Raw genomic sequence first — 24,866 nt, forward strand, 5'->3', positions numbered from 1 at the left:
TACACACAATCAGCAGACATACAAGATATATTTTGTAAAGCAAAAGGTTTGTGAGTGCCTTGATGTCCTATGGGCAGAGTGCAACTATCAAGTCAATTACATTTACATTGATTCTGAATAGAATTGCTAACACTCAACAAGCTAATGTTTTCTTTTATACATTAATCCCTGCTGCTACTTACCCACTTCTCTTAAAAGAAACTAAATGTTTTTATTTCTTGAAGCGCGGAAGCTGAGTGGTTAACACACATGGTATCATCATGTGGTGACCACACACTAACCAGTGTATTCATATGAAATGCACATTTAGGGTTTCTTTGTTACCTCCTACCATGCTAGTTCAACCATCCATTCCCTAACTCTGATGATCTCCCTTAATGAGACTTTGCGATTGGTTCAGTAATGAATGTATGGTTAAGAAGGAATAATCTACATATAGATAAAATGTATCAACATAATTCTGAGAAGAGCATGGCACAAATAACATCCATTACAAAAGAGCAATACAAAAAGTATTTTGGGGACCTTTTATTCGTGAAATGATACACAAATACATGAGCGTGTGGTATTCCTTTTCTTTACCCCGTCATGATGAGTTTCACAGGCACATCAGCTTGTCTGAAGGTCAGGTTCCAATGTACTCCTCAGACCCTGGTCCCTCAGCCAAGCTCTGGCTGACTGAGTGAGAGGACTGGCCCCCATACATCATTACCTCTATGAGCACATCCTTACCTCCCTCTTGCCAGCTCAATCACGTTTTAAGACAAAATGCAGACAGGCAAAGCTGTCAGTGAAAGAAATGTAAAAATAAAATAAAAAAAACAATTAAAGGCTTGGGTTCATTAAAAGGTGCTTAAAAGCTCATTGGCTTTGCTCTCTCATCAGCCCTTAGTACTCATAACAGCTTGCCTCCTTGTTCCTTCTTTCTGGAATTGGGAGGGAATTTAATTTTAACTACTGCTGGTTTCCACTGTATGTGCACTCCTTATTGTTGACATGTGAATCAATAGAATTGCCTAATAATAAATAAAAATTCCGCAATACAATGACGTATGAGTGTACAAATCTGCTGTTTAAATACAGTACCAGTCAAAAGTGTAGGAAAATGTGTCCAAACTTGAATGGGAAAATGTGTCCAAACTTTTGACTGGTACTGTATATTCCAGCATGCTGACATTTGATTCTTAGGAACTTGGAGCCAAGTTCATCCAATAAATCTGAACAGAAACTATGAGTTAGGACATTTAGTCAAGTTTTGCTTTAGAGTGTCCCTGCCAAATGTTCAATATTCACAAAGATATAGCCTATGAGTATTATACATTTAGATGTATATAAATATATAGTATATTCATATGTTAAATAGATACAGGAATGACATATTCTGGTTTTATAACAGCAAATTGTGTTTTAGAGAGTAGTTAACCTAATGAATCATTTGCTAAGACATTCATGGAGAGCAACACTAACGACTTCACCAGGTGAGCTGATGACGCATTTCAAGATGCCGACTTCCCCAAGCAGACCAACTAACCTACTTTAAGGGGAGGAACCATAAAATCAGCATGTCTTGAAGTCCAGTGTCCCTCGGAACAAAATATTCACAAATTGGAAAGACAACAATGGGGGTTGGATACATTTACATTTACATTTATTCATTTAGCAGACGCTTTTATCCAAAGCGACTTCCAAGAGAGAGCTTTACAAAGTGCATAGGTCACTGATCATAACAACAAGATAGCCAAAAAACATCGCGAGTAGCCAAAATATGAAGCACACATTGTGAACAACCAAAGTAAGTGCCAAAGGGAAGAACCATAAGAGCAAGTAGTTAAACAAGTTACAATTAAACAACATGAACAGCTATAAGTGCAAGTGTACCTGTGGAAAAAAGCAAGCAACAGTAATAAAACAATATATCACAGCGAGAACAAAAATTTAAATCAGTTACCACTAGCCACAAGAGCAACAAGTCTCTAAGCAAGAGTCATTGTGATCCTTGAGGAAACTAACATCGGGTCAAGCGAACCGTTCCTAAGTACCGTTGTACTCCCGGAACAAGTGCGTCTTGAGCCTTTTCTTGAAGGTGGAGAGACAGTCAGTGTCTCTGATGGAGGTGGGGAGTTGATTCCACCACTGGGGGGCCAGACAGGAGAAGAGCTTGTGTTGGGACCGGGCGGTCTTGAGCGGTGGGACCACCAGGCGGTTGAACTGTTGTGGCTACAAACTCAGAACTGAAGATTCTTCACTGTCAGTGTAGAAGACAACATCGCAAGACAAACAATGAATCATAATGTTAAACCTACAATTAAAATGAAAGGTCCTTCGTGCTGAATAGAGACAAGATGCCAATGAAATGTATGGGTTGGTTTGCTCCTGTCAGGAGGCGGGGGGGGGGGGGGGGGGTTCTTACCCACAATGCTGCTCTGCTGACCAAAATTGCTATGTAGATATGTAAGTTACTTTCAGGAAACAAAAAAAATATCTAAGGGGGGAGCTTACAGTGGTGTGACAAGTTAACTTGTTCACTCCCTCTTGAGTATAGAGGCACAGAATCCCCAAGGTTAGGGGTAACCCTGAAATGTAGAATTGTTGTCTTAACAGTTTACAAATAATGGATGCAACACTTCACCTTCTTGGTGGTCGCTTGACACCAAACAGCAACTGCAAGTAATTACCTCAATCACAACTGTATTATCTTTTGGTGTGGTATGTAGTCGTCCAGGATGGGGAAAGCAGGAGCAGGTCTTCTGGGATAAGAAGAAAAGCAACTAAAGCTGACAAATCCCTGTCCCACTATCCATTACAGGTCATGTCCCAGTCCCACTATCCATTACAGGTCATAATGTCCTCAAGTTTGGGGCCTCAACTGCTGGTGTTTTGCTGAGCTAGTGAGAGTCTTGAGGGAGGGCTAGTGAGAGTCTTGAGGGAGGGCTAGTGAGAGTCCTGAGGGAGGGCTAGTGAGAGTCTTGAGGGAGGGCTAGTGAGAGTCTTGAGGGAGGGCTAGTGAGAGTCTTGAGGGAGGGCTAGTGAGAGTCTTGAGGGAGGGCTAGTGAGAGTCCTGAGGGAGGGCTAGTGAGAGTCTTGAGGGAGGGCTAGTGAGAGTCCTGAGGGAGGGCTAGTGAGAGTCTTGAGGGAGGGCTAGTGAGAGTCTTGAGGGAGGGCTAGTGAGAGTCTTGAGGGAGGGCTAGTGAGAGTCTTGAGGGAGGGCTAGTGAGAGTCTTGAGGGAGGGCTAGTGAGAGTCCTGAGGGAGGGCTAGTGAGAGTCTTGAGGGAGGGCTAGTGAGAGTCTTGAGGGAGGGCTAGTGAGAGTCCTGAGGGAGGGCTAGTGAGAGTCTTGAGGGAGGGCTAGTGAGAGTCTTGAGGGAGGGCTAGTGAGAGTCTTGAGGGAGGGCTAGTGAGAGTCCTGACGGAGGGCTAGTGAGAATCTTGAGGGAGGGCTAGTGAGAGTCCTGAGGGAGGGCTAGTGAGAGTCCTGAGGGAGGGCTAGTGAGAGTCCTGAGGGAGGGCTAGTGAGAGTCCTGAGGTAGGGCTAGTGAGAGTCCTGAGGTAGGGCTAAAAGCATGTGCAAGATCACGCGTGTGACTGGACTGAAAGGGCAACCTGAAATGTACTGCATAGCATTTAATTAACAATGTCACGGACACTGCCAATTTAGCACTGGTGTTTTGTCCCCAGAGTCTTAGGTCAATATCTTGAGGTTTGTTTCACTTGTCCATAACGTTTGCCACAGGGTAGGTGGAGCTTGTTTTCCTTTCTGTTGTTTTGAGAGGAGGTATTGGAAGAATTATCTAAAAAAAATATTATTATTTTTTTAAATATGCCAGTGTTTCTAAATACCCAGTTTTTCTTGTCATTATGGGGTATTTAATGTAAATGTATGATGGAAAATGTTATTAGAGTAAGGCTGTGATGTGACAGAATGTCAAAACATTTAAAGGGTTTCAATACTTTCCAAATAAAACAGGGTAACACAGTATAAGTGGATGTTCAGATAAAAATAGAGCAACACAGGCAAAGACACTGAGGAACTGGGTGAAAACAACTGTAGCTGGCACCGATGCAGTTTTTTTTCTGTCCTTGCTCCTATTTGGTATTTACTGTAGCTTCTGAAAAGTTTGACAGTGAATATAAAGTTATTAATCTCTCAGGACCTTTCTCAGCATTTTCTTAACTCACCATATAAAACATGGACTTGCCAATAATCACTGAGGGGTCCTGCATGGAGGTCCAATGTAATGAAAGACTCAAAGAGGGAAAGAATTGTCATAGGGGCAATAAAAAAGAAGCAAAGCAATATCAGCAGGACTTCACAGCAGGAATACTGCCAAGATACAAGACTGCCCTTCCTCATCTTCTTGCTAACTCAATGTTCAACTTTGTTTAGTTTGTATGTACATTTAATGTGGTCTCTTACAACACACTAAACCAAAAAAGGCATATGTTAATTGATACAATATTGAAAGTGGTTCAGTGCTAATGCAAAAACTTGCCGTATAGTGAAAAGGGCATTTTTTAATTATTAGATAGAATGGAAGACATTTCCAAGTCTGAGTTTGTGAGTCACTCTAACTTTTCCAGATATCTGGCAGTAGTTCTTGAAGACTAAATGTGCCAGTAACAATACTGGAAGATCTGTGGAAACTGAAGTCACACTCCACTAAATGGACAATGGAATTCAATTCGTACCGCACAAGGCTTGCAGATTCTGAGTTCCTCTCTCAGCAGGTAAGACACAGAACACCTCAAACTTTAAAATGACTTACACAGTCTTACAGGGTGATTCGTTTTCATGGTCAATTCATTGTTGACCTTCTATTCTACAATACAAACACGTATTGTACCGTCAGAAAGAAATGTTTGTAACCTTCAAATTTTAACTAATCCCTGAAATCAGTAAACCTGAACGCTCGCTGCATCTCTTGAGTTAAAAGCTTCCTTTCCAAATTCCCACATACAGTCAATGATGTGCAACACATCTCACATTCCTATCTTCAGCCAACCAATTCATAATACAATCCTGTTAGGTCATAGCTAGAGTCCTGCGGTCGAAAGTCAACTTCTGCCTCCATTATGTCTTCATCTTCTGGAAACACACACTCCCATTTCAATGAGCTTGCTTCAGCATTCATTTGAAGGCAGATGGAAAACATGTATGTGGAGATTTTTTCTTTTTTCTTCTGGCTCTAGATGGAAAACCACAGTTTCTGCATGCATGATTTTGTTATGCATGTCAGCTCATACTGATTTACGTTTTGCTAGACGTCTTAAACACCAAACAAAGTACTAGATAAGGCCATAAGTAGGTAATGCAATTGATCTTCGATGGAGAATTTCTAAAGGAAAGCTTGTGCTTGTGGTATTTTTGGTTGTTATTGGCTTGGTAGGTTGCTTGAGAGTTAATGGACCTTTTTCTTTTGCTTCAATCTGGTCGTTCTTGAGAGAATATTTACAAGTTACTGGAAAAAAAGGGTCTCTCTAAGTGGATTCTTGTTTCTTTAGGTGTCTGTACATTGTTGTGAACCAAAACTATGTGCAACCCTCTGTCGTTAAATGTCATATAGTGAACAAATTGTATGGTAGTATGTAAATTGAAAGATTGGATACATTACAACATAGTCTTACATTTTGTTCTCAATTTTAAGATAATGTGTTCAGGAATCATGCACATGAGCACATCAAATGCTGACAAATGCATAATTATCATATTGCAAGGTGTCTTGATATTACTGTTGTATTACTTGATATTAATACTGTTGTATAAGAAACATACATTTTGTGAGGGTAGCATTCCCATACCATTTACTGAAGTTTGAGTAAAGATTGTTAAATAAGATTGATAGTGATTGTCCTTCGGAAACTATGATGATATCTATGTTATGTAAAGTCTTGATTGGGTGATATCCTGACATAAGGGTGGATGATAAAAAAGATAGATAATGAACCTTTGTATATGAGTTTCCTGATTTCCAAACCTCAACTATGGCAAATACTTCAGTCAGTAAGTAAAAATAAGCACATAATGAACATCGCAGACTTGGACAAAAAATCAGACGACTCGTTTTCCTGATTCCCAAAAAATAAGCATAAATTGGAAAGAACACACTGTCACCTTTACAGAAATGAGTTGAAATATTACTGACTGGTGCCTCACTCTCATTCTGCCAAACAGCTGTTTTCCAGAAATGCAGTTGTTTAGCTGGAAATACCTACTCAGTCTTCCTTACTTTCCTATGGTTCATACTGTTCAGTAACTTAGAAATAACGCCATTCCATTGGTCAATTCTGGAAGTGCTGAGGGTCCTTGCATGCTCAGTGTCTTTTCTCTGTCGGGAGTAGCTGAATACACCCCCTGTGGTCCCTGACAGCCAAAACATTGATCCAGCTCACTATTTAGGAGCTTTGGTCCTTTGGTCCTTTAATGCCTTCTGCTGAACGTGCATGTCAATGTATATTCTGTACACTACTATATGTATATGTCATGTTACTTGCTGGTCTGATTTCTGGAATTCTTTTTGTGTTTAAAATGTGGTATAGTCAACCATTCAAGTGCATCAATGACCAGATACCTACATCAACATTGAATCCTTCACTTTAAAACACATCATGTCATTTACGGTAATTGCTTGTTTACATTGGCTTGTGTCAGGAAAGATACTTGCTAAATTTGCGTAAAAAAGCTTAAAACCTTTCCTCTCCTTTTGCATCTGCATCGACAATTGGATGCACCCCACAATTCATCCTAGTGAGCTAAAATGAACACCGGCTGTATGTGGCATCATAAATTTAAGAAGAGTTTGTAGACAGAGAGACCTTGAGTGGTCATCCTTTATTCTGCTTTTGTCAGCTGGTTTTAATAAAAGCCACCCTGAATCCTATCATCTCATTCTGTGGGGAGGGAATCCTAAATCATTATCTCTACTTTTCACACATATGACAGACTAAAGTCAGAGCTAGCTAATCTCACTGCTCCTGTGCTTCAGAAAATACAAAAAGGTGAGCCTTGGTCTTCAACTAGTATTCAGCTGAATACAGACAAGGAATAAAGAATGGTAACAGAAAACAGAATGAAAAAAGAACAGTCACCATATTGAAATGATTCACAGAAGTTTTATCAAATCCCTTTGTTCGTCTTGAAGATTACATTCTGTACTAAAGGAGCTCTCAATGGTTGATGGTTGTGAAAGTTCTATGACAGTACACTGACCCTTGACATTTCAAGCTTCCCGTATGGAAGAAAGGTTTCTGCAATCATTTGCTTTTGCAGCATTATAGGTTGCCAATATAAAGGTTCCATTCAGGTTCAAGAGCATTCCAGTTCTTTTATAAAGCACTAGAGCCTTAGCCTGTTAGTGTTAAGCCCAGAAGTAAGAGGCCTTGGGGAGGCCTGTGAGCTGTGTAAGCAGGACAAAAGCCACCCTAATTTAAGAAAGAACACCAGACTCAGAACCTTATTTAACACTAGGCTCCCACTCTCCCTTTGAGGTGAAGCGATACAAAGCCCACACAGAGACTTTTCCACACTCTTTGTCTTTTCAGAATTGACAGAGAATATATGCAAGATGGACTCGTTGGATGGTTGATGCTTGAGCAGTAATGATTTATTAGGGCAAAAGGAGCTAATCTAGGATTGTGTCTTAATGTCCTGATTCAATTTAAATATAGCTGGAACCCATGGTTTCCTTTACTTAAACTCTATAGCATTAAAAAAATCTGTTTTCATGTCTTTAACTACTGCCACATGTGCCTTTGTGCTGTCATTTACTGCATGTGGATTGTTTTCAAGACTCTGACTGTGTGCATGTGTGTGTGTTTGTATCTGTGTTTGATGTGTGACTGTGTGTTTCTGTCTGTCTTTCCGTTTGTCAGTCTGTCTCTATCTTAATTTTTCTCAGAATCTGTCTTCTCTGTGCAGCTGTCAGGTATTCTCTGACAGTCCACACTTACCAAGAATAACCTCACCTGTCCTTATATCATACGAGATTATATCACAACTCACAAATCCAATTTCTAAGGCTTTATTGGGGTAAAAAAACTATGACAAGGTCACCAAAAGTCGTGACTTGTTGGGGGGGGGGGAATGCCATGTGTGGAATGGTACTGTGCACTAAATGTTTCACTATGGAGCTCATCTCCCTGTCTGGGTCATGAAGAACAGTCTCACAGGGGGCTGTTTCCTAGGGAAGGCAAACATAAATCAGCTTTGCTTGTGACAGGCAGGTGAAATAATAAGACTGCAGAGATATGTTGCTGGTAGGAAAAGGTGGCAGTGGGGAAAAAAGACATTTCTGATAGTTAGAGTAAGAGAAATAGAGACAGATAAAGAGATAGAGGGATAAAGAGAGTCAGACTGGACGAATGCTTTCCTGAGTTGAGCAAAATGTGTAATTCTCTACTTATTCTTTGTCTGTCTTACCCATATAAAACACGTACACACAAACACACATTGGAAAATCAAGCCAGTCCTGCAGCGAAAAAACATTATGAAACCCACTCCCCTCATAAGCCCACATCCATCTCTCTCGGCCTCAGCTCAGACTAGCCCCCCTCCCGACTCCCCTCCTCCCCTGCCGATTGAGGAAGCGGTTTGTGTGCAGACTGTGGCTGACTGGAACATTGTGCCGGGTGCATGGGAAGCGGTAACTTGAGCCGTGGCATATTAAAAGTTCCACTTGAGTAACGGTTTCTGTGAGGAGGGATCTTGCGGTGGTCCGGTGTCGGAAGAACTGATGGGAAGCCTATCGAGAGAGAAAAAGACAGTGATAGAAAGAGAGCAGCCTGAAGCGTGTGTTTACTCTATTAAGTAAGGTGGGAGAGTAGGACACTGCCACCTGTGTGTGGGTGGGTTGCACTGCAGTGGAAATATAGTACAAGACTATAATAGTAAAAAAGTATACAAATAACTTTTTGTATTAAAAAAGTTGAATAATTGTATTATAATAATGAATGAAAACTGCATATGATATGCAAAAAGTTCCCATCCCACATAGTTATATTTCCAAGATGGTAAAATGTAGGTAATGTAGTTATAGTATACTACAATGTATAACATTTGATCCAATTTTACAGTTAGTCAATAAACAAAGTTGACTTTAAACAATGCTTACACTTCTCCATATATACCATCAGACCACAGTGTCACGCTTGGATTCACAGAGCATCAAACCCATGCCAATTAACCACTCTAAAAGATGCAGTCCCGTCCTTCTTTGTAGTCATCTGGCATCATTGTTCTAAAAAGCAAGTGAAAATCCCTCGGTTATCAGTCCAGTCTGAACTTCAAATGTCTCCTTATCAGCCTGGGTCCTGTCTTATCATTTTTAATGAGAACAGTCTGTAAAGAGCATTCAAGCTAAGAGTAATGTCTCTGACCTCAGTAAAAGGACATCCAGCATAAGCTAGATTAAATATAAATAAATATAATGGTCACTCTTTGATGTCAAAATGCAAAAATGCAAAAAAAGTTGAGAAGGAGAAGAAAAAATTGTGCAGTGATCTCTTCATTTTTTTCAGAGTTGTATAGTTAAGTTACTGTTGCTAAAACTGCATAATTAAAAAAAAACTTTTTACGATTCTAACGATTTTATAACACTTGCAATAATTAAAGATGTTACATAGAGTGTTTTCTAAATATCATGTGATTTGTTTAATGGCATTTCAACAATCTCTTTATTAATCTTATCTTTGACAGTAACTAATCTTTGGAGTTCATGTAGGACTGATCTGTAGCCCTTTGACTCTCCTTCTAGCACATTCAGAGGTGAAACTGATCAGGTGCAAAAATCAATCTCCAATCATAGCATAGCCTAAGCTTTGAAATATTATTTGTTCCAATAGGTTGAGTAATGGCATTTGGACAATGCACAATTTGTAGAGATCTCTTTTAGTTCATAAGCATAAAAAGCCCAACAAACAAAGCCATGATTGTAAATAGCTGAAAAGAGGTCAAATTCAACACTAACAACTTGTCATCTTGTATATAAAACCACAAGAGGGCAGCATACCATAACATACATGTTGGCATTCTTAATGCTTTAAGTATTTCTGAGGTGAGAAAAGTGCATTTAATATGCAAGCCTGGTTTTACTATGTTTTGGGAGAATAGATAGAAAAAAATCACATTAGACAATGTGGCATGGCAAAAAAGCACATCCAGGTCAGGGTTTATTCTGTTGAAAGGCATCAATTTTGAAAATGTATTAGATAAAAGGGCAATTATTCAAATGTAAAAAGAGCCAATTTTTTTTGCAAATTGTATCAGTGTCCATGACAACTCAATATAAATATTTGATATTATTCCCCACTTTAGAATACTTGATAATATTCCCCACTATCTGGCTTCAGACAGGAAACACAAACATTACAGGTATTCTGTCTGTACTATGAAAAAGCCTTAATATTCCCTTGTTGACCTGCCTAAATTAAAATGTGTCTATTTACATCAACGTAGATAACGTATCAACTAATTAAATGTTTGTACAGGGTTGAGTTCCAAGAGGTCACACTCTGCAATGCTGTATGTACAGTACAAAATCTCATGTACTACACCACAAAAAACTACTATTTGAGAGTACAGCATTTAGATTCCAGTGGACAGTCAAATGGGCTGAACCTCTGTGGTTAGATGACCAAGACATCATTGTGATCTCTCATGAGATACTGTTGTCCTTTGGCAATTTGAGACTTTAGGAAATACCATTGTTCCAAAGAGGAAATGCTGGTCAAGGATTTGACACTTCCTGAGACTTCCTGTTTAAATATTATTGCTTGTGATGGGGTCACATTGAAACAATAGCTCGATTGAAACAATAGCTGGGTACAAAAATTACACACAGATACACAGCTAAATCATGGTTATTGAGATTGAATTATGGCATGTTTCTGGCATTTATTAATGTGAGGATTTTGGATTCAAATGGTCAGTAGCTGTGTTCCTTGAGGTTCCAAACAGTGAGTGTATGTGTCTACCTGTCTGTGTCCCCATCTCTCTCTCTCTCTCTCTCTCTCTCTCTCTCTCTCTCTCTCTCTCTCTCTCTCTCTCTCTCTCTCTCTCTCTCTCTCTCTCTCTCTCTCTCTCTCTCTCTCTCTCTCTTCCTCTCTATCTTATTCACACACACACAAACAGACTCACAATCACATGAGCAGACTTGAAGCCCCATGCCACACACATCCTGGGCACCAGACTGCAACACTGTGCCCAACTGTCACCATCCCTTCCTCTTTTGCTCCCTCCCTCCCTCCCCCCCCTCTCTGTCTGCAGTCCTCCCTGTCCTACACAGAAGCGCTATCCCTCCATTACTCCGCCCAGCCCTGCCTGTGCATCAATAAGCTCTATTAGCCCCGCCAGTAATCAGATTGGCAGAGAGAGACAGGATGAGGGTAGGGGAGAGAGAAATAGAGCAGAGGAGGACAGACTGTGTGTGTCTGCTGTGTGTGGGAGGGAAGGAGGGAGGAGGGAGGGAGGGCTATCCATGCGGAGCTGTTGTAGTAACCATGCACTCCTATTACTTCACTGCAGCACTCAGCAACAGCAGCACCAGCAGCCCCAGAAGCTAGACGCCCATGCTACTTAGTACTTAGTGAGCCAGACACAGTAGTCTGCCTGTCTCCTCCTCTCTCTCTCTCTCTCTCTCTCTCTCTCGCTCTCTCTCTTTCTTTCTTTCTTTCTCTCTCTCTCTCTCTCTCTCTCTCTCTCTCTCTCTCTCTCTCTCTCTCTCTCTCTCTCTCGCGCTCGCTCTCTGGGATTCTCTGTCCATCTCTCTCTCTCTGTGTCTCTCTCTCTCTTTCCCTGTGTGTGCTCAGCAGTGCTCCACTCCCCTGCTCCTCCTCTCCCCCTCTCGTCACTCCTGCGGCGTAGCACTCTCTACTTGAAGGGGACACCGGCCTGCTCCTCACCCACTGCCTCTGCATGACTGTCACAAAGGTGAGCACGTTTTGGATGGGGTGATGTGGTCATTATTGTGACTCATGTTGAGTTAACTGTCATGGTTGGACAGGAGATGGAGGGCAGATTAGAGTGTGTGTGTGTGTGTGCACAACTCTGTATATGTGAGTCGGACATTTAGTCCTGCAGTTGCAATGCAGGGCAGGATAAGGTTGGGACGGTAGTTATTTGGGGCTAGTGCTACCTAGCTAGCCTGTATGGTGCAATGTACAGTACTTATCAAGAACATATAAAGTCATTGTGTGTGTGTGTGTGTGTGTGTGTGTGTGTGTGTGTGTGTGAGAGAGAGAGAGAGAGAGAGAGAGAGAGAGAGAGAGAGAGAGAGAGAGAGAGAGAGAGAGAGAGAGAGAGAGAGAGAGAGAGAGAGAGAGAGAGAGAGAGAGAGAAAAAAAAGGGTAATGGCAAATGAAGGACACAACTTTCACACTGCTGGAGGTGATAGAGTTCTCCTCTGTATGGCAGTGTGCAGCACAAACAGCCACTTGGGACAGTGGTAGCCATTGGATGTGCTTGTGTGTGTACATGCAAGTGCATACATTTCTGCAGTGACTGTTTTTATTCATGCACTGTGGTTCATCTTGCATGTTAATCATTAAACTGTGCAGGGAGGATGGAGCATTATTTGTGAGATAGAAAGTAGGAGAAACCAGCTAGGATAAACTCTGTGATTAAAGGCTCTAATCCTAGGATGACCGTGCTGGGAGAGAATTATTTCTAGTATCAAAGTATACAAAGTATTGATTCTATAATGCAATATCTGTGTGTGCAAGTGTTATGTGAAAATAAGCAAAAATGCTTAAATGAACAACTTGACTATTTAACACACACTTGTTTATGTTCGTGTGTGTGTGTCTTTTTGTTGGGAAAGCTTAGAGCCTAGAGTCACCAGCAGGTTAAATCTTCTTAATCAGTTAAAGGAACAGACAGACAGACAGAGAGAGAGAGAGAGAGAGAGAGAGAGAGAGAGAGAGAGAGAGAGAGAGAGAGAGAGAGAGAGAGGGGGGGGGGGGGGGGATGGGGAGGAGAGAGAGAGAGAGAGAGAGAGAGAGAGAGAGAGAGAGAGAGAGAGAGAGAGAGAGAGAGAGAGAGGGGTGGGGGATGGGAGAGAGAGAGAGAGAGAGAGAGAGAGAGAGAGAGAGAGAGAGAGAGAGAGAGAGAGAGAGAGAGAGAGGGGGGGGGGGGGGGGGATGGGAGAGAGAGAGAGAGAGAGAGAGAGAGAGAGAGAGAGAGAGAGAGAGAGAGAGAGAGAGAGAGAGAGGGGTGGGGGATGGGAGAGAGTAAGCAAGGGGATAGAAATAGAGAGGCTTAGAGAAATTAGCACAGCAATTCAGGACTTTGATGAGAATTAACCTGGATCAAAATAAATCACTCACTGTAGAAAGTGGACAATTGCCTATTTACACACACATGCAAAGAGAGAGAGAGAGAGATACTACTTTCTATGTTACAAGAGTTTTTGGATAATGACATTAGCATGAGTGGTCTCTATGGCAGTATGTATGAGTGTGTGGGTGCTGTGTGGGAAGTTGTTCTCCATGGTAAGAGTGGTGGGATGACAGGTTAGTGTTTTCAAGGTAGCCAAGAGGCAGAGGTTTTGCCATGTGCAATAATACAGTTGTAACTTGCTCTATTTTTGTACCAGGTACTGGTACCGATGACGAGCTCTCTCAAAATATAGGTACTTCAATTGAAGGTTGGATTGTCCCATTTTTCATTTATTTTTTATACTAAAAGGTGACACTTTTATAACACTTTTTACTCTTTGCACGGGATTCCAATAATAATAATACATAATTATAATAAATTGTATTTGTATTGCACCTTTCTTGCACTCAAAGCATTACAGTAAATCAAATGTTCTATTATAAACCAATAATTCTGGAGATGACTCTATGAAGGGGGATGGAAAGATAGGTATTGGTTGGAGAAAAACAGAGATAGAGAGACAACACAGAGAATGAGTAGGTGGTAAAGAGTGGATAGATGAGCTGAGGTGAGAACAAGGGGTTCTGTGGGTGGGGGGAGGACTGAGGCGGAGGATGTAGAAGAGAGAGGGTGCATGAGAAACAGAGTAAAGGTGAAGCAATGTGTGTACGTGTGTGTGGGAGGGGGGGTGCATTGACGGTAAGACAGTATGTTTATGGTTCTGCCTAGTGACAGAGTGTGTGTGAGTTCTGTGTGTGTGTTCTGTGTGTGTGTAACCTTGGGGGATGTGGGACGAGGGCTAACATGCTGATGGAGCTAAACTGCCCAGGAGCCCATGGAGACAGCCCTAAGTGATATGTGCGGAGTGTAAGTGTGATACTGTGTGCTGAGAAACCCTGCCATGGTCCACTTGCATGCACACAGACACATACTGTACAACACCATACACAAAGTCAATGAATTCCTTTGCACCATCTTCCCACACAAGCACACACATGCATGCTCGCATTACAATAAATGTTAAATACACACTCAGAATAATATGTTTTGTTAGGATGTTAGGAAGGATAGAACAAGTTCATCTCGGCAAAAATAAGAATTTGTAGTTGACAACAGTACCATTTTATTGAAACTCAGTATTTTAGACAAAACCAGAATGACAGGTAAAGAAACACAGTTGTGCAAAACTGACTAACAGGATCACCTGTCAGGGGTTAATGTGTGGAAAAGGCATAGTCCTCAAAATGTACTGCACAAACAGCACCTGGGGGCAGATGAGCAAGGACATGCAGGGGAAATATGATTGGAAATAAAATGATGGAAACATATGAAAGGAAGGAAAAACTTAATCGGCAACTTTTCCAATATTTGGTCTTTCTGACCCTGATCCTGGTGAGTATCTATATGGTAGGTTTTTGCTCCAACCCTCGTTATAACTGACCCGGAAGGGAGGGGAGTGGAGGATGGGTGGACTAGGGGACAATGGCAGGAAGATTGGCAGATTGGTTGAGTAAGGGCACATGTTCCCCAGGGAACACCGCACCATGAAAGATTCATGTTTTTGTTGTGAAGTCAAGATAACCTCTCCACAGGATATATACAGAACTAGAAGACTTCAAAGATCAGGCAGGGGTGATATGGCTAGACAAGTTTTATATTTTATATCTTAACAGGTAAGCATAACAAAATAAGTCAGATCTGTAATGCAGCCTAGCAAGACCAAGATGCCTAGTGCACCAAACTGTCTTCCGTACCAGAAACTCTACACCACGCTGGTAGATGCAAATGATGTGTAAGTAGGTGGGTTGTATGTTCCTGACAGGATAGAGTATCTGTAGTACGGAATATTGGAACATTTAATTCAATAGACTTAATTTGCATACAGTTTATGGACAGGTGTGTGTAGGTGGAACAAATCCTTTGTGCACTGCAAAGCGTAACATTCAAGTGTCTTTCTATGTGTCTGTCTGAGAATCCTAAACTAGGCCTCACACAGTAGCAACCATATTCAGCTGCTATTGAAAGAACTGTAGGAGAGCCTTGCAGCTCACAGCTGCTCCCGGGATTACAAATAAACGTTGAAAATTCGAAGTTTTCTGGAACAGATCCATCGATCGTGGCCCTAAAATATCCACCACCTCCCCTTCCCCCACCCCAAACCTCCCATCACTGTTTCCGCCTTGGCTTCTGAATCCATGTTGGGCCCATGGGAGTCACATAATGGCACCCGAAGGAGCGCTCAGCACAGAAAACCAAGCCCTTTCAGAGGTTGAGGTCATGTGGTCTAGTCTGCCAGCTGACCAGTGAACTCTGAGGTTCCGTGGGGACTGTTGCTTGGTGGGTGGTGTGAGTAGGGATGTGATGAGAGGCATGAAGCTCTGTTTGAAATTCAAAACAGAATTCAAGTTTGGAGATCTTTAACAAATGAATAAGCCTTCAGATGCACTTGGCAGCCTTAAAGGCAGCCAGTAGAAATGACACAGAGCATTTGTCGAAGATTTTGAATACCCCCTTCATTCCAATGTTTGTGTGTTGTACAGAGGAACCATGAAAATGGTTCACTTGTGGAAGGATACTTGCAGACACAGCTGCGTTCCAGGATTTGAAAGCAGGGAGGGGAGAGGGGGAAAGAGCGAGCGAGGTGTGGGGTCACTGCGCCAGAGATATCTTATTGTTCCTCCACCAATACTCGAGGGAGTTTGTGTAGTTGGTGACAACAATTGTTTATGTCCCAGCGATTTATGGAAGGGACACACACACTCAAAGCTCTTGTGTGTTAAGTGAGGATCTGCATAGAGATGCTTTCAAAGACACACACACACGCAAATACATATATGCAAAATTGGCCTTGCTACTGATAGCTTTGGCCTAAACCGAACCAATACAACCCATAATAGCATTCAAGCACTGTCTTCAGGAAACTTGTGCTTGCAATTAAGTGTCTGCAGACAGTACAATTTATAAGAGAGACACATGGTGATCTGATGTAAAGCTCACGCATGGTTAAGGAAGGGTGGAAAAGGATGTTCAGAGTGTTTGTAGCAAACCTTCCACAAGTTGCACTGTTTAGGTCAGCCTAAGTTACATAGCAAAAAGTTATCATAAAAAAATGCGCTCACTGGAAACTGGTGTGTTAATGAACAAAGAACATTTATTTATGATAGTGCTGTGGTGTGTGTATACATGTGAGGGTAAACCTTTGCAACCAGCAGCTTTGCCACAAACAAAACTGAATGCCGTCTGCAGCCCCACTCTTTGCTAAGGACTGCCTTCCCACCAACGATAAATCTTAATTGAGCCTGATTCAGAATACTGGCCATTTGTCAAGCTTAGTGTCTGCTTGCACACACTGCAAGCACATTATGCTGGCGGTTGAGTCACTAGCCTAGCAACCAAAGGCTACTCACCAATATCCAAGCAATGTGCAAACTGCAGAGACTGATAACCATCATGAAAGCAAATAAAGGTTTTTATTTTGCATAGTTTCTGCGATGGGAAGTAAAGTAAAGGGATAAAGAGAAAGACAAAGAGAGAAAAGGAAGGAAAGAGTGAGGAAAATAGGTAAAGAGTGGTAAGGGAAGGAAGGGAATAAAGCTTAAGAAATGCATTCACTGCGGGATAACATTCAGATCAGATGAGCTCATGGCTTGTCTGAAAGCTACCTCATTCTTTTTGTGTGTGTGTATGTGTGTGTGTGTGTGTGTGTGTGTATGTGTGTGTGTGTGCTTGCACGCTTGTGTGGGAGAGAAAGAGAATGTGAAAGAGACTGTCCAGACGGATTTCATATTCTGTTGTAAAAATCTGTTCAGCGTAGTATATTTCAATATTCCACCACAGAGTACGTTTTTTCCCATATGAATGTGTGTGGTTACACTTCTGCATTATATATTTGTTTACTAATAAATTGAGCAGTAATACCCCCCCCCCCCCCCCCCCCCCCCCAAAAAAAAAAAATCAAATTGAACAACATGGCCAATAAAAAGTTTCAAGCATAAAAAGAAGCACTTCTCTCTTTTTCAAAAGACTACTTCTTTTTTTTCTAAGAGTTCTTTGTGATCATTTTGTAATGCCCAATGGAACCTGCTTGGGGAAAAAGGGAGTGTGTCATTTATAAATATCCCTGTGTGGAAAAGAAGTACTGAGGAGAAAGTGGCAGCTTTACGACCATCCCATTTCCCATCCAGCTGAGATTCCAGACTCATCCTGGGATGAGGAGTGAGCGTATGTGTGTGTGTGTGTGTGTAAATGTGAGTTTGTGTCTATATCTGTCCAACACTGTCTCTACAGACCACCAATAATCATCTAAATTACAGTGTTGTGCTGTTTGCTTGTGTTTCCTCATGTGGTTCCCTCACTCTCTTCTACATCTCTTTTTTCATCCCCACATTGTGGGATTTGCTTTTCTTTCTTGCATCCCACTCTATCTCCTCCCACTCTATCTCCTCCCACTCTATCTCCTCCCACTCTATCTCCTCCAACTCTATCTCCTCCCACTCTATCTCCTCCCACTCTATCTCCTCCCACTCTATCTCCTTACCCTTTTCTCTCTCCGTCCATCTCTGTCTCCATCCTTCCCTTTCATGTCTTTGTTTGTCACTGTCTTTAACTCAGCCTTTTCTCAGTCCTTCATAATCTGTCTTTCTCTGTATCTCTAATCCGCTACAATTCAATCAATTTCATTCTCTCTTTCTTTCTACCTTGGTTCCTTATTTCTCTCACTCCATGGATCCTAAAGCTCCAGTCAATCATCATTATAAATCCAGTGATTGAGGATGCCCTCTACCAGGGCAGTTCCACTCAGTGACAAATGGAAGACTGTAGTCTATGGACCAGTATCGAGTAGATTTAGGATGTGGATGATTTACTTGAAAGCATGTCACAGATGAGCAGGTAAATACAAAACCCTACATGGCCCTGTCAGATAAACCTATAACATCAAGCTTCCTTCAGAAATGTGCTATATTTCACAAGTTCTCGTAGAGGACTTGCCAAAACACTTGGAGCTTGATGGAAAATAATGAGCTGCGTTTGGTAGCATCTTCCAAAAAGTGTCTACTGTAGCCAGGCAAAAGCTCTCATTTTATTATAACCAGAACTGTTGTTTAGAACTATGGTGCAGTATAACTTCAGTATTTAACTTTGGTATCTTCACTATTGCTGATGATGACATCAAAATGGAAAAAATGAGAGTAAGCATCTGCTAAACTCATCTGGATGGTTTATATACCCTTTTTGGGGGGATCTTTTTCCACCTTAATTTATTGATCGGAATCTGGTGGAATGACACAATTCCCAGTTCCGGGATATATTCTGAGAGTGATACATCTGAAAGCTGTTCTCTGGGACTCTGAGGGAAAATGCTAAATGGTGCATACGGTGAGGAAGAAAGCCACCTGGGCTATCTATGAAAGAGCTGGAGGAAGACAGATTCAGGCTTTTATTGAGGCCATTATTTTGAGTTCTTTGTTATTCGACCAGGTTGGCTCCCAATCGTTTTTGAAGATATACTGGTCATGGGATTGATTGTGTGATACAGTCCAGTATTGTGCAGTTTTTTGAAACCAGCTGTTTGGTAAATGGGGCTGGAGATGAGCGTGTGCTGTAGAGAAAGCGGTGAGGAGTGGGTTGTCTGCTGAGAGGGTGATACCTACCGGCCACATCTCCCATCCATCGAGGAAGACACGGGTTCATAGTCTGCAGTGGAAATAGTTATCATTTTCATACTTTCATTGTCAGGTTGTGTTTAAATAATGAAAGTGTTTTATTTTGAAAAAATGCAACACAATACCACTGCAATTTCACAATGCTTGGACGCATTCATTTTGTGGTAATGGGATGTGAAAGAGATAGGTGGATTACGTTGTATCCTACCCTCCTTTTCTCATTAATGACATTATATTACTTTCGTATTCCAAAGGCTTCCTATTAATTTCTGCCATCTGGCTTCTCAACACTATGCCTAGGGTGACACAGTGGCAATGTCTGTCACAAAACATGGCACAAAGACAGTAGAAGGCAAATAAAGGTGAAAAGAGTATACATAATCATGCCTTATTTCCATATGAATGGCCCAGCTTCTGGAGTAAACAACAGTATTTCCTCTGCTTTGACTGAAAATAAATGTTCAATCCAAGTACTTTTTCTCATATGCCAAAAAGAGAAAAAAAAAAAAAAATTGTGTAATCTGTGTAATTTGATATGAAGATGAAAAGAAATTGCAAACAAAACCCCAGCGTTTGGGCAAACACTTTGGATGGGTGTATGATCAGAATCAGAATGGGTTTTTATTCGCCATGAAAGTTTGCACAGACAACGAATTTACTTTGGCCGACCATGATGATGGTTGTGTGAGGAGGACACAAGCATTTTTGCTGTGTTGTACTTTATGCCAAGAGAAGTAGAGAGTTTCACTGAGTGAGGACAGCCAGGAGCTGCCAGCTAAAAGGCAGCTGGGCCTGTATTCCAGCCCAGTGCTTCTTGTCCCTGGGAGTAGCAAGTTAGAGGTTTCACTGGGTATGCATCTGTGCCGGGTAACTTAATTACTTAAGGGGAAAGGGATGGAGAGGAGAGGGTAAAAGAGGCAATATAGATGATGGATATTGAGTAATAGGCAAGGATGATATATCGATGATATATAGATTTTTGAAGAAGATATGAAAAGAGAAATGAGTTATAGAGCTAAAGAAGAGGACAAATTGAGAGAGAAAATGAAAGTTAGAGAGTTATGGAGACCACCAGACTCACACACAATGCATAGTCCCAGTTAGTAACTTTTTTTCCCGCTCCTGAGGAACAAGAAGATAAGAAAGGACATGTGTCATGAAACCAACCCCTACAAGTAATTACTAGTGTACACTGTACACAGGGTTTTCAAACTTTACACAAAAGATTTCCCCCCTGTGGAATCAGTTCCATCTGTGTCACTTTAAATCTGTCATGTGGTGTTCCCCAGGGAAAAATGTTAGGGGCCAGGAGTTTGTAGATGGCAGCAGTACTGTAGGGTGAAAACAGATGTTTTAAACCGATTTAGATTTGTCAGTGTGTTAATGTGGATGGCATTGTATGGCATGGTATTTCATTATAAACTGAAAGTTGAGGTTAGTTATTAGATCTGATATTTGATGCAAAATGTTACCTTTGCAGAAGGTCATTGAGAGTAAACCATTTTTGTATAGCCAGCATTGGGTGGAGATTTCTGGGTGGAAAGCCATTTTTTATGTTACCAAGTTATCTAACTTATTCCACCATCTTGGGAACATGTGTTGGCCCAATTTTTCAAAATTCATCCAGATTAGTTTTACCACAAAGTTAATATAGGATTCAACCTGTCTGTTTGCCAGACCTACACTGTCAAGCCCTGAGGTCTGGACAGACTGCTAGCCAGGTGCTACTTTGCTGACACAGATCCCTGTTTTTTTGTGTGTCTACATCCTGCCTGCCTCTTGTCAACTAAGGTAGGATAATACACAAGTAATCCTACTGACAAAGAGAGACAGAGCTGGGAACCTGAACTTGACGAATAAGGGTATGATTCCACCTCGTCAGGGGAAAAAAATATTTTGGGGTTGCGGTTGGGGGAAATGCTGAGGGAAGGAGCTTAGCGGTTGCACAAAAGCACTTTGTCATACTGTACACATACTCAGTAAACTAATTGTCTGTTGGTAACCTGCACGTTGTGACCATTCAAGGTCACAATTTGTAATGAGCCCAACAGCGGGCTAGTATCAATCCTCATTTGCCCGTATAACATGCCTGCTGCATTTAGTCTGTCTAAAGACAGTCATGCTGAGACATAAATTAATAAGAACACATATAGCCAATAAACGCAAAGTTTATTCACTCTAACAATATTTATTCAATACATAATTAATGAATGAATTGGCTATCTGCTATCTGCAACTTTGCTAGTGTGTTTACTACGTAGGAGTCCTGTATGGAAGAAAAATAGAAACTACCTACATTAGTTTGACACCCAGTTATGTGTGCAGATGTTGGACCTCTTTAAGGTAAACAGTTCAACAATTCACCATGGCAGCTTAGTTGGATTGTGATCTAGATGCAATCTCCTAATTGAGGCGAACAAGAGAACATGATACCATGCATACACAAACAGTAGATGCTGCCATTGATCCACATTACTTCCACTTTAGCCTCACTCTCTAGACCTCCAGCCTGATCAGACACCCCTTAGACTTTCTGCTTTCTAAGAAAAGGGTTAAGGTTTGTTTTATGCAAATCTCAGTACCTGATGCAACAACTCCCCTGCTAGCGTCTTAGCCTACACACTAGTCAACACAGCTCAGGAAACACCTTGTGTATCGAGGATATTCTAAGTACCGCAAAGTCAAAAGTCAAATCCAACAAAATTCAAATGGTAGCGGAGTCCATAGTGAATTTCAATGAATGTCCTAGACTTAAACATTTCTACCTCAAAAGGGTAGTAAGGAAAAAACAGGACTTTATATATATTTTTTGAAAAAATATTTGACCTTGAAATTAGGACTCTGTATGTTTGTGAAATATGGCATTCAATCAATAAAGAAGATCAATGTAACAGTCTGGAAACATGTTCATGATGAGTGACCCACAATAAACCAACCACACTTTGTAACCAAATCATGGTTGCTGATAATTTTCCATTTACTTTGACTGGGAAAATGTATGTTGATAACAACTTCTTGCAAAATGTTAATATAGTGCACCCAGTCACTTTCTCAATGTGGTCTCAATGTGTCACCACACCCTGAAGGTGCTTGCCAAATGAACACACAAAGAGCTAGTATTAGCATACTAACCATGTGGTTTGTTTTGGGTAAAGACTGTTCGCCAACTGAGGTCATTTGAAATAGGTCAAATTCATGGTGCACCAATCTTTACATGCCCTGTGTCAGTTCAAATGAGGCATTACAAGTACACAACACGAGGAGGGGACAGCTGTTCATGGATTTTTGGTGCACAATGTTGACATGTGTGAGTGTGCATGGATGAATGTGTGTTTGTGATGAACCTCCCATCCCCCTAATAAAGCAGCTTTTCAGCATTTTAACTCACACTGACACTTAGGAAATACATCCGCTCTGTCGCTCTACCAAGCTGGTAAGAAACCACCTTAAGCAATTGCTGCTGCGTGTTGGAACCTTACCTTGGTTAGAAAACCTATTAAGAGTCTCTTTTTCACACCCCCTATAATTAACTAAACAGTAACATCTGGAGTTCAAGACATACTAGCTCTGCTGTTAAAAAGCAAGCAGTAGCTGTTGGTAGCTGTTGTCTGGGTGTGTCAGAATTGCCACAATCTGTTTCCCTCTCTTAGCATTTCACTTTATATTTGCCTTTATTTACTTGTAGGCAATCATAAAACTCATCACAAGCCCAGATCTTTTTTTATATAGAAAGGCCTAACAAATATCTTGTCATAACCTAAACCATTAACCCCTTTTTCACTTTGTCTGTTTGTAGTGTAACCGGCTTCTTACAGTTTGAAAGCACGCTAGCATTAGCATTTTTACATCACCTTACTGTGTTTTGGTACTGTAGAGGGGACCTTGGTAGACTGCCAGAGGACAGTGGGAGTCGGCCTAAAGAGATACAAAGAAACAGACAGAACAGCCTAATACGACGATGATTTATGTGATGTCGCTACTGAGGTAAATAAGTTGTATCAGGTAACTGCGTTAGGAAATACAGCTTACCAGAAATATTTCATCAAGTCTGATTTGCTGTGAGCTGTTGTTCGTTGGTGCATTGCTGGTGTCTGTCTGTCCAGGGAGGGTGGGTGTGTGTACTAAGATAACATTTAGGGTGGTGTATTTGCAAGATTGGTTGAAAGGTGATTGATTTATTGACCAATTGATCCCATGTGTACTACTTTGAAAAACTCTGGAAGCTTGGTTTCAGAAAACCCTGAAATCCGTATTCAGAAGATGGCGGTACAGTAACAGTGCGATCCCCGTGGTCAAGCCCAGAAAGAGAGTCCGAAGCTGGGCTTAAGTCTGTGGTGTCTGAGGCCCCCTTCCTTCCTTTCTTCCTCTATCTCCCCTCTTTTCTCTCTCCAGCTCATGCAAAAACCAAACAGCCAAGCTTGGCCATTGACACAGACAGTCAAGAATGTCTGGCACATGAAAATCCCAACTACACTTTCCTTGAGAGCCTAAAGTCTCCTCCAATTTGGAAATAGGATCCTTTTACATTTACATTTTACATTTAGTCATTTAGCAGACGCTCTTATCCAGAGCGACTTACAGTGAGTACAGGGACATTCCCCCGAGGCAAGTAGGGTGAAGTGCCTTGCCCAAGGACACAACTTCAGTTGGCATGACCGGGAATCGAACTGGCAACCTTCGGTTTACTAGTCCAACTACCTCACCGCTCAGCCACCTAACTCCTTTTGTTCCAGGTCTGTAACAGAGAAGAGTCACAATGGAATATGTGAACTAGCCCACTGAGTAGCTTTTAAGATAAGATGATGAATAAGGAAACTGTTAAGGTTTGTTGAAATCTAGAGGACAATCGATGTTAAGGGATGTTTGAAGTCCAATCTATTTCAGGACCTGTTTAAGTCATTGATTCATTTAAATGAGAAAATAAATCAATGAAACTATGAAATCTAAAAACTTACTTAAAAACCATGACAAGGTGGAAATCACTTGTTGATTTTATTAAACATGCCCTATGCTTTTACAAAAGAATAGGGTGGTTGTTTTTACCACCAGGATTGATATAAACAATGTTTATGAAGACCTCCTTCCCCTGTGCCAGATGATGGTGCCATCTGTGAGGCTTTAGCTATTTGAGCCAGTGGCCACAGGGATTTCATTTCATACCAGGTGATCCCTGGTTATTTACAGTAGACTGCATCATGGTTGGCAAGGTGTTGACAAGGTGTTGAGAGGAGGCAATGTTAGCAGCTTGCTTCTTGTGGTCCATAAATAAACCCTGTTTCCTTGCAGGCACTGTTTACCATACTACAGTTAGGACTGTAAAGCCTCAAATTATTACACAGTATTTTCCTGGTTTGTCTAATGCCCCTTGAAAACTCCAATCTCTCTGTCTGTAAGGCGGAGGTCACAGCAGACGTTCAAGTGGGAGTCAGGTGGCTGAGCGGTTAGGGAATCGGGCTAGTAATCTGAAGGTTGCCAGTTCGATTCCCGTCCGTGCCAAATGACGTTGTGTCTTTGGGCAAGGCACTTCACCCTACTTACTTCGGGGGAATGTCCCTGTACTTACTGTAAGTCGCTCTGGATAAGAGCGTCTGCTAAATGACTAAATGTAAGTGCAGTTAATTGACAGAGAGGAGAAAAGCTGAGTCATAGTCCAGTGCCATCTGTCATTTAAGGTTGCCTGCCTTCTCCCCACGTGCACATTGTCCATCCACCTCCAGCGCTTCTCCCTCCCTACCTTTATATAGTCCATCTGTTCCTCACTCCCTCCCCCTTTTTCTCCTTCCCCATACCCTGAACACTAATGACCTGAGCCGACCATGCAGGGAAGAGTGAGACAA

At 41.5% G+C, this 24,866-nt stretch overlaps 1 protein-coding gene across 1 annotated transcript in view; it reads left to right on the top strand.

Moving 5' to 3' along the window:
* The first annotated feature begins 11,868 nt into the window (after positions 1-11,868).
* coro2ba (coronin, actin binding protein, 2Ba) overlaps positions 11,869-24,866 on the top strand; it is a 32,456-nt gene continuing 19,458 nt past the window's right edge. Inside the window, exon 1 of the mRNA XM_067248605.1 lies at positions 11,869-11,920. Within this exon, the coding sequence (XP_067104706.1) occupies positions 11,906-11,920 (15 nt within the window). The 5' untranslated portion in view covers positions 11,869-11,905. The remainder of the gene's footprint in view (positions 11,921-24,866) is intronic.

Source organism: Osmerus mordax, chromosome 13 (assembly GCF_038355195.1).
Source record: "Osmerus mordax isolate fOsmMor3 chromosome 13, fOsmMor3.pri, whole genome shotgun sequence".
Classification (NCBI taxonomy): domain Eukaryota; kingdom Metazoa; phylum Chordata; class Actinopteri; order Osmeriformes; family Osmeridae; genus Osmerus; species Osmerus mordax.